This window comes from Hibiscus syriacus, unplaced genomic scaffold, assembly GCF_006381635.1.
Source record: "Hibiscus syriacus cultivar Baekdansim isolate YM2019G1 unplaced genomic scaffold, ASM638163v2 tig00112813_pilon, whole genome shotgun sequence".
In the NCBI taxonomy this organism is placed as follows: Eukaryota; Viridiplantae; Streptophyta; class Magnoliopsida; order Malvales; family Malvaceae; genus Hibiscus; species Hibiscus syriacus.
The window spans coordinates 275,611-288,763 of NW_024063407.1; the positions used below are offsets into that span (position 1 = coordinate 275,611).

Consider the following 13,153-nt stretch of genomic DNA (forward strand, 5'->3'; position numbering starts at 1 on the left):
CATAAATCAACGCGGATTACAACCTAATTAAAGCTTCTTGAATGGTTCAATTCAAACTAAATCAAATCTTGAAATAATCTCTTCTCATTGGATCACTCAATCCTTCATTTAATATTTTATTTTTTATTTTTTATTTAATCTCTTCATTTAATTAATTGATTATAAAAAGGTTAAAGGGGGAAAGAATTCAGAGTCAACTTACTGTATTTTAATGTACAATATTCGTTTTTCTTCATAATTTTTTAGGGTGGCAGTGGCCTTTAATCTACAGTGCCCATCACCTGCTTTTGTATATTTAAATGTAATATTGGTTTAATTAATTATATGCTTTTGAGTTTATGTGGAATAAATCACATTTGGTGTAGAATAATTTTCTTGCCTACTTGCAATTTTTTAAATTAATTCGTCTGTCTCACACGGTGTCACCTAACAGGTTTAACTATTATACACGTGTTGAATTAGTTTTGATTGCCAAATGAAATATTATAACATAGAAAAATTCTACAATGCTGTTTGAGCGTAGATAAATACCGTTAATTATAAATTTTATTAAATTAATTTATAAAACTTTAACTAGTTTAAGATTTTTTTTATTTCAAGCTTCAATTTATTATTTTGTATTCGATTCAAACTTGAAAATTTTTTGCTCGTAAATTTTCGAGCCGAATCAAACTTTATTTTAAAATTTTCGAGTTAAATTAAATTCAATAATACTCAAATTCAACTTGACTCGTTTACAATATTATCCGTGGAGTCGAAGGGGAAGACGGCACTAAGCTCATACGTAAGTAACCTGACCGGCGCCCACCCAACCTTACCCAAGAAGGATCATTGTTAGTGATGGCTATAAGTGTGATTCACGATAGACATTAAAATTCAAAATTATTTCTACGAAATAATTTTTTACTGATAATAATTGTATTAAAATTTTATCTATATTCATTTTATAAAAAGATAGTATTATCACGACCACGACCACGAGACGAGACGAGACGAGACGAGACGGACGGCGGTGCGCGAGAGTCCCCTTGTTCTCTATCACTCAACAAGGAAGTGAGAAAGCCAAGCCTTAAATACTATTCTCAATAGTGTTTCCAATACTATTCCCAATAGTGTTTTTCAATACTATGTGAGATTTGAGCATTACCAACACTTGTTCTCAATACTATGTGGGATTGAGCCTTAAATAGTGATATTATTTTTGAATGTTTTGCTTAAAATTACAATAATCGCGATTGATTGTAAATTGACTTTTAATTATGACATATTTAATCGTATAGTACTAATGCAATTGGTTGCTAATTCAGTTGTTTTAAGGTGTATGATTGTTAATTGTTTCCTGAATAATCACATTGTACTGGAAACAAGTGTTGGTAATGCTCAATCCCACATAGTATTGGAAACACTATTGGGAATGGTATTTAAGGTTTGGCTTTCTCACTTCCTTGTTGAGTGATAGAGAACAAGGGGGACTCTCGCGCGCCACCGCCGCCGTCGTCCGTCTCGGGTCGGGTCGTGGTCGTGGTCGTGGTCATACGTGTCTTTTTAGAGAAAATTTTTAAGAAACAAAATCTTTTTTTTTAACTATCACAAAGAATTTTCGCAACGAATTTGGAAAATCGCAACGATAACTGTAGACTATCGCAACGACAACTGTAGAAAATCGCAACGCGAAATGGAAAATCGCAACGCGAAATGGAAAATCGCGTTGCGATTTTCAACTATCGCAATGCGAAATGCAACGCGAATTTGCGATAGTGGAGATCGCAATGCGAATTAGAGATCGCATTGCGATTTTATTGGTCATTTTCGTAAATCCAAAAAAAATTGGTCAAAATCGTATATTATCTGAGATTTTTGGTCACTGAGGTTATTTTCTCATATATATATATATATATATATATGATCTATTATTAATTCTATTAAAAGGGTTAATAATGACCCTGTCCACGTGGATCAAATAATAACCTTTTTGAACTGTGAAGTTGTAATTTCGAATTCCAGTAACGCGTGATGATGGTCTCAGTCATGGCAACCCATGGTGTTGTAAAACTGGATTTGATTGAACATGCAAAAAAAGAAGAGGTAAAATTGGAACTCAATGAAGTTCATACCCGCGTCTTCTTTAATAGGAATTTAAATCTCAAGTCTTTCTCAAATGCCCTCTATATATCTTATCTAAAGAAAAATAATAAATGACCTAAACATGCCAGACAACCTTAAAAGTAATAAAGCAAACACCCAAAATTCAAAATTTAAAGAATGAAATCGACTTAACATTTATACCAGGCCAATTATTTATTTTTATTAATATTTTTTTTATAATTGTCATTCTCATTAAATCTCAAAATTCTAAAAGTTTTAATTATTTTTTCTTTTAAAATTAATTTAGGCATCCAAAACCTTTAAAACAAATTTAAGCAAGTCGTCTCAAATTGTGTGGTCAAGGCCTATCATTGTTCTAAATAATATTATCTTCAAAATTTTAATTTTGATTTCCAAATGTATATTGTATTTTATCATTATGCGTAACACTCATTCGTTCTTTTATTAACACTCACCTTTCACATGAATTAAATTTTGATTTTGTAGTATAACAAGTACACTGAAAATATGAAAAATTAATTGTAATAATATCGATCGTGGTCAACTGTGATTAGGTGAAGTGACATTCAAAATTTAATATTATTTATGATCGTGAAAGTGAAAAAGGTAGAGACTAATTCCAAGCTTTGAATCTATAAGCATGGAAAGGATGAAATAGAAAGGTGACCATTAATGATAATAAATTATTTATATTCCAAATGGGAACCAGATAACTATAAGCAATCCATTATCCAAGCTCTTGCCCAAAAAAGTAGAACCGAGTTGGAAAGTAGGCTGGTGAGGCACGGCAGCCGTTGGCTCGGAGGGTTGATTCTTTTCTTTTTTTTCATTTTTTATCAACACGAAGGGTTTGATTCATTGGACACCTTTTCTATACTTTAATCATTTCAATGGACAATTTGACTTGACAAATCTCTACATTTGTACGTATCCCCAGCTGCATAATTTCCACGCCGTTAATTTTCAGTTGTGAACTCTTATTTGACTTGAACATTAAATATTCGTTGAAAACAAGAAAAAAAACAACAAAATTTTCGACTTTCACTGCCACCCATAATTTACTACGTCTAAAGTAACCCAAAGTGCTCACCAATCAACAAAAATGGAACGATACTGCCTGGCTGGCTAAACCTAAATCATCCTAAGCGTGTTAGTATTCATGGTATTTGACGCAAATCAACTTCAGATGTTGGAGCAGAGCAGAGGCGCCCGTTTCTGAACTTTCTTAGCTTCTTCTTCTTCTTCTTCTTCTTCTTCCGAATCTCTAGTATTTATTACCCCCTTTTTAACAACGGCAACAAATATTACTGCCGCTGCTGTTTTCTAAATTTCAGCAAACCCAAATTAATACTTTGTCTCCACTACAGATTCCGTTCCTTTTGCCTCTGCTCTCATCTGTCTTTGTCTGTGCCTTTACCTTCTGGAAAAGAAAGATATGAAGGGATTGTTGCTATGGTGCTGTTTGTGGGTTTTGTTAGTAATGGAGGGAGAGAGAGTAATGGGGGCATCCGAGAGTTCAGGGGAGAGGAAGCTTGACCAGACGCCTACATGGGCAGTGTCCGGTGTTTGTGCTGTTATCATCATCATTTCAATTACCTTGGAGAAGGTTCTTCACAAACTTGGAACGGTAACCCGTTTTCCCTTCCTTTATCAAGTTCTTACCTTTTTTAAATCATTTTTGGGTTTTTGAAATTAATTCAGTTTATCTTCATCATCATCATCTCTATATTTTTGTGGCATCCAGTGGTTCACAGAAAGACACAAGAGAGCTCTGTTTGAAGCTCTGGACAAGGTTAAAGCTGGTAAGTCGGGGATTTTGTTTTCTTATGATCCACTAGATAGTTATTTATACTGCTTTTAATACCCAGAAACTTGGTTGTACAAACAAGTTGCTTACATCTTATGCTTTTATGGTTCGATTCTATAGATGCCACTGTTCTGTGCAATTAATTTTTTTTTTTACTTTTAACATGATTATTGCAGAGCTGATGGTTATGGGTTTTATTTCGCTGCTCCTCACTTTAGCCAGAGCTATATTGCCAGAATCTGTATCCTACAGATGTCGCGAATACCATGTTGCCTTGTAGACCTGCTGTCGAGGAGAAGGCCCCTAAAGACAGTGAAGAAGAACACCGTCGAAGACTCTTATGGTTCGACCGTAGAAGTTTGGCTACCATTTCAACCGCTCCTAAATGCAAGGAGGTGAACCTACACCGACATCTGTTAATGTCCAAGTAGTATGGTTTTTTATTACTAATTCTTGGATTACAAACTAGTGAAATGATGTTTGATCATTTACAGTTTCAAATTGGTCTTATAGATACCAGTTTGTAATAAAATCAAAAACACTTAATACTCCTTTAAGATTCCTGAAGTCATCCTCCATCTTGTAATGGCATTTCAAATTACAGCTATATGGAGGCTTCTCTTGTTTACTTTTCTGGATTAATCTTCCTAATCACTTATTTGTTCGTTGTCGGTGCAACTTTAGAATTGCTTTTGGCCTTAGTATAGGTTGAAACATATATTTCTGTCCTTCTCAAATTGTAACTAACTGTTTTCTCAGCAGGGGCATGAACCGCTTATATCCGTCGAAGGGTTGCATGAGCTACACATCCTCATATTCTTCCTTGCTGTTTTCCATGTTTTGTATAGTTTTGTTACTATGATGCTTGGGAGACTAAAGGTAATTAATTTAGTCTTATTTGTGTGTGTTGTACATGATCCTCTTTCTCAGCTCTACACTAGATGCAAAGTACTCGTGGCTGGAAAAAGTGGGAGCTTGCTTTGACTCGTGGCAAAAAGTGGGAGCAGGAAACTAACAGCTTCTAGTGCATTTTACTTTAAACGGTATGTTTCCGCAAGTAACTTCTAGTGCATTTTATAGCTTTAAATCTTTACTGCATCCGGTAACTAACTTGATTGTGGTTGATTTTTGCAGATCCCTCTCGATTCAGGCTTACTCATGAGACATCTTTTGTGAAAGCTCACACCAGCTTTTGGACCAGGATTCCTGTCTTCTTTTACATTGTAAGTAATGTTTTATGAGAAAAACGGAATTTGCTTTGCTTGAGTAATGTTTAGTTCTCTTGGGTTATTACTATGTATTTCAACGTGATACCTTCTAATTCAGTACTGACCTTCTTAGACATTCACTGCAGGGATGCTTCTTTCGACAATTTTTCAGGTCTGTTGGGAGGGTTGACTACTTGACATTGCGAAATGGATTTATCAATGTGAGTTTCTTTCAACTACAAAGCCAACAATATTTGATGTCAGTTTGTCCTTTCTTCCTGACCTTTCCAAACTTGTCTTGTAGGTTCATTTAGCTCCCGGAAGTAAGTTTAACTTCCAAAAATATATCAAAAGATCATTGGAGGATGACTTCAAGATCGTTGTAGGAGTAAGGTACTAGTTATATTTCTGTCTTGTCTGGACAACTTCCCTTGCTGTTAAATATGCCTTATCCTAGGTTTATCGTTTTTGCAGTCCAGTGCTCTGGGCATCATTTGTGGTCTTCTTGCTGCTAAATGTCAAAGGTGAGCCACCTTTTCTTGAGGGGATCTTTTCGGATTAAATTTTTTGCTATGGTAAGCTGAATTATAAGCTGAGTTCTGTTTACTAATCTAACACACATGCTTTTTGCAGGGTGGCAAGCACTATTTGGGCATGCATAATTCCTGTGATTGTAAGCAATATTTCTTAATAGCAGTTTCTGTATGATTATAGTTGAAGATTTTAAAGTTCTAATTATTTAATTTGATAACAGATAATCTTAGCTGTCGGGACAAAGCTTCAAGTCATTTTGACAAAGATGGCTCTTGAAATTACGGAAAGGCATGCTGTGGTCCAGGGAATGCCTCTTGTACAAGCCTCTGACAAATACTTTTGGTTCGGTCGACCCCAATTAGTTCTTCATCTGATACATTTTGCATTATTTCAGGTATCCATTGTTTTCTACATCGATTGATTCTCAGTTATAAGAATAGCTGCCTTTTAACAGAAAATGAACCAGTTCAATCCTTGAGCTATTTTCTATCCTAGTTGTCTAGAATATTTCATGTGATGAGCACTGATCTAACATCCGTCGTTCTTCTTCTTCTTTTGGCAGAATGCATTCCAGATAACTTATTTCTTGTGGATCTTGGTAATTATCTTAGCTCTTCTAACTTGCTTATTCACAACTTTTCTCGTGCTCTTTTATTTGTTCTTCTCCGAATCCATTTTTTCGTTGTTTCTACTCTGGAAGTCTTCTATAAGTATGTAACATTCCTTTTTGTAATTCCTTGTGCAGTATTCCTTTGGGATGAATGCTTGCTTTCATGATGATCTCAAACTTGTCATAGTAAAAATAGCTTTGGGGTAAGCTTAAGCGTTTATTGTGGATAGTAATATTATGCACCACAGATTGAAATATGATTGTTTGTCGGAATATGATACTCGAACGTTTCTGGTGTTTTGCAGGGTCGGAGTTCTACTTTTGTGCAGCTACATCACCCTTCCGCTATATGCCCTAGTAACTCAGGTGCATTTTCCGTTTCCAATATCTTCTGATTACATCCTCCACGGGTTCATAATGCTAGGCATCTGATGCTTATATTGCTGGATACTTCTACAGATGGGTTCCCGCATGAAGAAGTCCATCTTTGACGAGCAAACATCCAAGGCCCTCAAGAATTGGCACATGGCTGCTAAAAAGAGACGAGGGAATGCAAGAAAGTCCCCCACGGGTGGAAGCGCAAGCCCGAATTCGACACTTCATTCCCTTGGACAATCGCTTCACCGATTCAAAACTACCGGTCATTCAACTCGCTCGTTGTATACCTATGATGATCAAGACTTGTCTGATCTCGAAGCTGAACCATTGACACCTGCATCAACCGACAATTTAACAATAAGAGTGGACCACGATGAGCAAACAACTGAAACGAGTGAAATCTACCATGTGGAAACAAGAAATGAAGACGACTTCTCCTTTTCGAAGCCTGCCCCGGCGAAGGGACCATGAGATCTGCTGATGACGCGGTGTCGTGTCGGAGCAGGCAAAAGGGACTTTCCTTGCAAGTAAACAAGAACAATGAGAGAAGCCAAACCTTTTGCAAGCCAACAGTGTGTTGTGAGAATAGCTTGTAAATGCATGGCTACCAATAGTTATCTTTGTTTGTAAAGATAATATTTTATTAAACCAATAATTCATTTTTATTCATTCGACAACTCAACAAAGGTAAAGTCTAAACTATTTTTATAAGTTGTACATGCATCAATAGTTAAGTGGACAAACTACACATTTAACCCCTTTTAAAAATTAATTATTTAATTTAAGCCCTTCTATTTTTTAAGTTTTATCTCCCTAAAGTTTTATAATTTTATCTTGGTCCGTTCGCCATGTTTCTCTCTAGAAGGTTTAAATCCAACTATACTTTTTTTTTTCATATATGACTATAGTTTTAGTTTATGAAATTTGTAATATAGCGAGATTTTTGTTGAAAGTACCGCAGAAGTATCTGTACTGAGTGATGTATTATATTTTGGTCCCTTTACTAAAAAAATGAGTGAATTAATCCCTATAAAATTCATATTGAGCAAATTGGACACTCAATTTAAATTATGTCATTCTCACCGTCAAATGCAACCTAGCATAAGGAGAGAGAAAACACTTAATTACTAAATTTGTCCTTGTACTTGACACTTTCTTTTAAAATGATATTGTTACTTTTTTTTGTTTCAAACTAATACTCGAACTTTAATTAGAAAAGGTAAACCGTGATATCAATATTTGCCACCATCATCTCCCCATCATACGTCAACAACATTTATAAATAAAATTCAAAGTCTTAATTCAATTTTGTTCATATCTGCACGCATACCTCCCAACAGTATGCAGTGGTGAACTGAAAATGTAGAAGGAAAAAATGAATAATAAAGTTAGCTTAACAGCTTAAGCTGCTTTGAATGAATGCAGACCAATACTGTTTATTAACCGGTTTAGGGTTTGGGGGAGAAAAGAATAGTTACTTCTAATGGAAAAGCCGAAATTGGGCTAGTTGGATTAGGTTGGTTTGAAAACCATATAATATAAGGGGCCTAGTTGAATTAAATTAGATTAGATAAAAAAATTGATAAATTATCAAATAAATTTAAAAAATAAATAAATAGAACCATATCCTATACAATGTTAGCATTGGCAGTTGTCCTCATCCCTCATATACCATTACTTGTTATTCTACAAACATGGAGGGTGGAGCGGAGCAGCAACAGCATAGCATCATCTACTCATAATCAAACTTATATCTATTTACTGTCTTCTGCTATAGATTTTGTCACTTTATATTATTTTTAAGGTTTTATTATAAAATAAATATATAAATTATACTATTTTTTTATTAAAGTAGATATGTAATCTTTGATTTAATTTTTATTTTTGGATCATATATTAAAAACATTGTTTTTCTTAATTGATAAATTCTTTAAGTTTTATATTTTATCCAAATCGTTGTAAAATTGAAGTTTTTTAACACTGATTTTTTAGAGTTGGGTTTTGGTTTCATATTTGAATAGATAGATTTTTGCTATCAAAACGTTTGATACTAAGATGTAGAGTTTTTAATTTTTATAAAAAGAGAAAATAAAGAAGTATAGACTAAAATTAATGTGCTGAGAATACATAAGACTTCGATCTATATATAAGTCGAAATCGAAGTGTTTAAAACTTAGAATTTTTTAATTTTTCAAAAACAAAATGAATTTTTTTTTCTGTTTATTTCTTTAGACAATAAAAAAAAAGGAGAAAAGATGTTTGAAGACCACGTATCACATATTTATTAGACACTTTTTTTAAAAAACGGATACCCTAAAAAATAGTTACCAAATATTTTTGTCACCTATTTTTTAAAAAATAAACACTTAAAAGAAAAAATATATAACTTAAACATTTATTTTATAAATGAAGTTAAATTTAATTTATAAACATTGTACTTTTCATTAATGCATTGCAGAGTGCTGGCAAGATCCCAAACCCCTTTTACTGAAGATGAGATAGTACAAATATAGACTAAAAATACCGACGATGCTGACCCATCACTCATCCAACGGCGAATCAAATGAACCAGTTTTCCCAAATGCCATTTCCCTATCACCTTTGCCACATAATTCATGTTTGTCTCTTTCGAATCAGCTCATCTCCGTGAAGTCCGTAAATGCTTGTGCTAAGTCCACCATGTATCTCAATGTCAGACTAAAGCTACAACATGGGTGAAAATTCAGGTGAGACTCACAGTATCAATGGACACAAAACCTACAAAAAAAAAGAGGAATCTCTCGATGGATGCAGGTAGCATCAGAAATTTGAGTGATCGAGTATCGTTCTACAAACTTTTTCCAAACCATCCCAGTCTTCAAATAAATAAAATTTTCTATTACGGCTTGTTAAAATGGTACCCCCAAACTTAAATTTTACAATAGAAATACAGATTAGAACATTTATTTGAAATCCACGATTTGAGAAGTCAGAATGATGATCTATGATCCACTTGGCATTGCCAACGACTGGTGCATCGTGCTAATTGATTTCATCTGACTCGTTAACGCTAAAAAAAACTGTAAGATACAACAGCTACGAGTGAAAATCCTGCTAATTAGCTTTCCTTAATGAAGATTTTGCCATTACGATAAGATTTAGCAACAAGATGCTTTCCTGACAACTTACCCCAAACATACAAGTGCCGTAAATCAGGCTTTGACATAGTCCATTCCATTGCGCTTCCTTTTGTTAGACTTGGAGAAGAAGCATATTTGAGCCCAACTCTTCTTCTGCTTCATCGGCGGTAATTTAACATCCCTTTTCTCGACTACATCAGCCATATACCAGACAACAGCCTAAGGAAATGAACAAGTAGTGTTTTATTCTGCATTTATATATATATATATATATAGACAAGCAATAGCAAGGGAAATATTACCTGTGCACCCTGTTCAACAATGTGCCTAGGAGGAACTTCCAGGGGATTTTCTTCCACACGTAGAACTTTAAGGCTGGTTAGCATCCTAAAAGAGTCTGGGAGGACCCGGATCTGATTATTGCTAATGTCCAGCTCCTGAAGCATCTCAAGGTTACCAATAGACCTTGGTAGGGATCGGAGATCAGCAAAATTGTTGCCTATGTTCATCTTGACGAGTGTGGTGACAAAACATAAACTCTCAGGCAAAGACTCGAGCTCGTTGAAACTGACATCTAGCTCCCTTAGGTTCACCAGAGATGACATAGTTGTAGGCAACTGTTTGATGTTATTATACCGCACGGATAAAACCTCTAACGTTTCTATCTTCCCAACTGCTTCAGGAAGGGCTTTGAGCCGGTTATAATCGGCACGAAGCTCTTTAAGTGAAGAGCAGTGACCAATAGTATGTGGAATTTCTTCAATGTCATTTGTCTCCACATTCAGTTTCTTTAGGTTAATGAGTGAACCGATTGTATCCGGGAGTGAAGGAAGGTGATTCGAGCTCAAATCAAGATCCTCCAGGAGTGCCAATCTCCCAAATGTAGCAGGCAGAGATGACAACTGATTGGCACTTAGATCTAGAAAGACCAAGCTGAGGAGATCTCCAATGGAATCTGGGAGTTGAGCAATCTTATTTGAATGCAAATCGAGTTTCTTCAATGATGAAAGGCCACCAATGGTGTCGGGCAAAGCTACAATACGATTATCAGACAAATCGAGTGTAATTAAACTGGACAACTTTCCTACTGAGTCAGGAAGCCAATCAATTTTATCCATCAACTTGGCTTGGAGGTTGAGATCTCGACTGCCCTTCTTTGCAGAGACTTCAATTATACTAGCTAGCTTGATCAAACTCAACTTCTCACCATCTTGAACTGCACAGGCAAGTAATATGCATGGAGTATTAGAGAAAGAGAAACCAGCGGCTGAATAAAGTGTACTAAAATCTTATTCTAAATATTTTACTTAAAAAACAAAGAAATTAAGGTAAGTAGAAGGTAACCGGAAGCAGTGGCGGCGTCAGATTTCAGAGAGGAATCCAATATGTGAGGTGTAGATGAAACAGAAATACCCAACCCCCGATCAGTGGCGTTACCATAGAAGGAAGACTTGGCCTTCTTAACGTAACTATCATCTCTGGAGAATAGCACACGCCCTGATGCAGGCTCCCTGGTGGTGAAGGAAGACGTCGTAGCAGCGGCAAATGAGTTGTTGGAGGACGGCGGAGGAGCGGCGGCGCTGGGCAATTCGTTTGAGTGGGTGGATTTATCGTGAAATTTGGAGGAAGAAGGAGAAGATGAAAGGCAATCGGAAGCTCTCTGGATAAACTCATCGAACAAATCATGGACGGCCTCGAGATCCAGCAATTTGTAAGCCTCCCGCTTCTGCTCCTTGCTCTGGAAGTAAACACATTTATTTTGCATCTCGAGGAGGATAAGGAAGAGCTCCTGGGGGACATTAGGGCTCTTGATCTTCCGAGCAATGGCGTCGAGCCTAGCTTGATCTTCCTTCTCGACATTCCGAATTAGCTCCTTGGCAGCTTGAACCTCGTCGAGAGCAGGGCGCGGCGGCAGAGATCTGTGGATTCTCATGATCTCCTCCACCGCCTCGTCAGTGGACCGAACCGCACAGGATTCTACCATATTGTTTCTACTAAGGAAATCACTGAATTGCGTGGAAATCTCAATTACACTACAACCGAACTACGCTTAGGTTAATGGAAAAGAATCTATATTGAAACTGAAATTGACTTTGAGATCATCGTCGGCAGTGGCGGCGGCGGCGCCTGCGTATAACTGAAATAAACTGAATTTAGATTCTGAAAACTCAAATTTCAATTGCAGTTAGAAGAAAGAGGTTACTAGAGACAAAGGATGAATCATCAATGCTATTTAAATTAATTGTAGTAAAAACTCAGAATCACAGAGAGAAGATAAAGTGAGTGCACCACCAAATCTCTCCCTGCTAATTTATATTTTACATGGACAGATAGACATGTTCGTAGTTAGATTGCTGGCGCTTGCCTCTGGTTTTGCTGGACATGAGTGTCAAAGAAATCTGTGTGCTCCTAAGTAATTCAAATTTGATTTTTTTTAAATAATAATAATTAAGCTAGCTTTTGATTCCAGCAATTTCGTCTATTTATTTATAAATATAATTTTAGTATTAACGAACTCAGTACTTTAGATTGAATTATGAAATTAAACTGGAATAGATTGATTTTATTCCGAGTCATTTGGTAAAAGGCAATATTGGATTGGGTTGGAGGTAGCGAGTTTCTTTTTTTTATGTTACTATTGTGGAACGGCTGCTTCCATTGAATTGCATGAGAGAGATGAAGGGATTGAGAGGCTAAAATCCAGGGATTTTATGGCGTCTAACAAATCCAGCTGTTTCAGTGCTATGCTCTGAGTTTTCTTTCTTATTTTTTTTTGGAAAAATCTTAATTATTAAATTTAATGGTATTTGAGATTCTTAATTGTTTTTAAAAAAATAATATAATTTTTAAATTTATTTTATATTTAATGTGGATCTTAAACTAGATAAAATATTTAATCTTTTGATTAACATAAAATAACATTGGTCGCTATAGTACTATCGTGATAGTCTACCATAAATAATGATATTACAAAAAGATTTAACTAGTCTCTTAAAAAACTTGAAGGTTATTTAATTTTTAAAAATAAGTAATTATTTAAATTTAAAATATAAAAATTATTTAAAAAAAACAAATTGTTATAAATATTAAAAAATAAAATATCACTATATATAAAATAATAAATTATAAATCATTAAAAATAAAAAATTATTTAAAAGTATAAACACTTCCATCATAAAAGCTTTTACAATCTCTCATCACCCTAAGTCTATTGATATTTATTAAGTAGATTCAATCGAAAATATAATAATATTTTTTATATTTTAAATTTTTTGAATACTCCTTGAACTTACGATCATAAGACCATGAAAATAAGAATACGAAAACTCATAAGTAAGGTGAGTGCACTTTATATGCTACCTTATTATATGATACAATATGACTTTTGAAT

General features: G+C 35.0%; 1 protein-coding gene and 1 pseudogene across 2 annotated transcripts; one reads left to right on the forward strand and one right to left on the reverse strand.

Moving 5' to 3' along the window:
• Positions 1-3,233: 3,233 nt before the first annotated feature.
• Positions 3,234-7,309, forward strand: LOC120183817 (annotated as a pseudogene).
• Positions 7,310-9,124: 1,815 nt separating this feature from the next.
• On the reverse strand, positions 9,125-11,906 carry LOC120183832 (plant intracellular Ras-group-related LRR protein 4-like). 2 transcript variants are annotated; one of them, XM_039188451.1, is made up of 4 exons: positions 11,107-11,906; positions 10,065-10,978; positions 9,812-9,981; positions 9,125-9,346 (listed from the first exon to the last, which is right to left on the reverse strand). In XM_039188451.1, the coding sequence occupies exons 1-3, from the start codon at positions 11,744-11,746 to the stop codon at positions 9,835-9,837; spliced, it is 1,701 nt and encodes a 566-aa protein (XP_039044382.1). In that variant the 5' UTR covers positions 11,747-11,906; the 3' UTR covers positions 9,125-9,346; positions 9,812-9,834. The 2 variants fall into 2 exon arrangements, with proteins under 2 accessions (XP_039044382.1, XP_039044383.1); XM_039188452.1 differs by lacking the exon at positions 9,125-9,346 and adding an exon at positions 9,684-9,702.
• Positions 11,907-13,153: the final 1,247 nt, after the last annotated feature.

Excerpts from the sequence above, each read along its gene's own strand:
- LOC120183832 (XM_039188451.1), bottom strand. The coding sequence starts at position 11,746 with ATGGTAGAATCCTGTGCGGTTCGGTCCACTGACGAGGCGGTGGAGGAG. Across the intron at positions 10,979-11,106 it reads TGACGCCGCCACTGCTTCCG|TTCAAGATGGTGAGAAGTTG; the intron begins GTTACCTTCTAC and ends TTGCCTGTGCAG. Across the intron at positions 9,982-10,064 it reads TTGTTGAACAGGGTGCACAG|GCTGTTGTCTGGTATATGGC; the intron begins GTAATATTTCCC and ends TCATTTCCTTAG.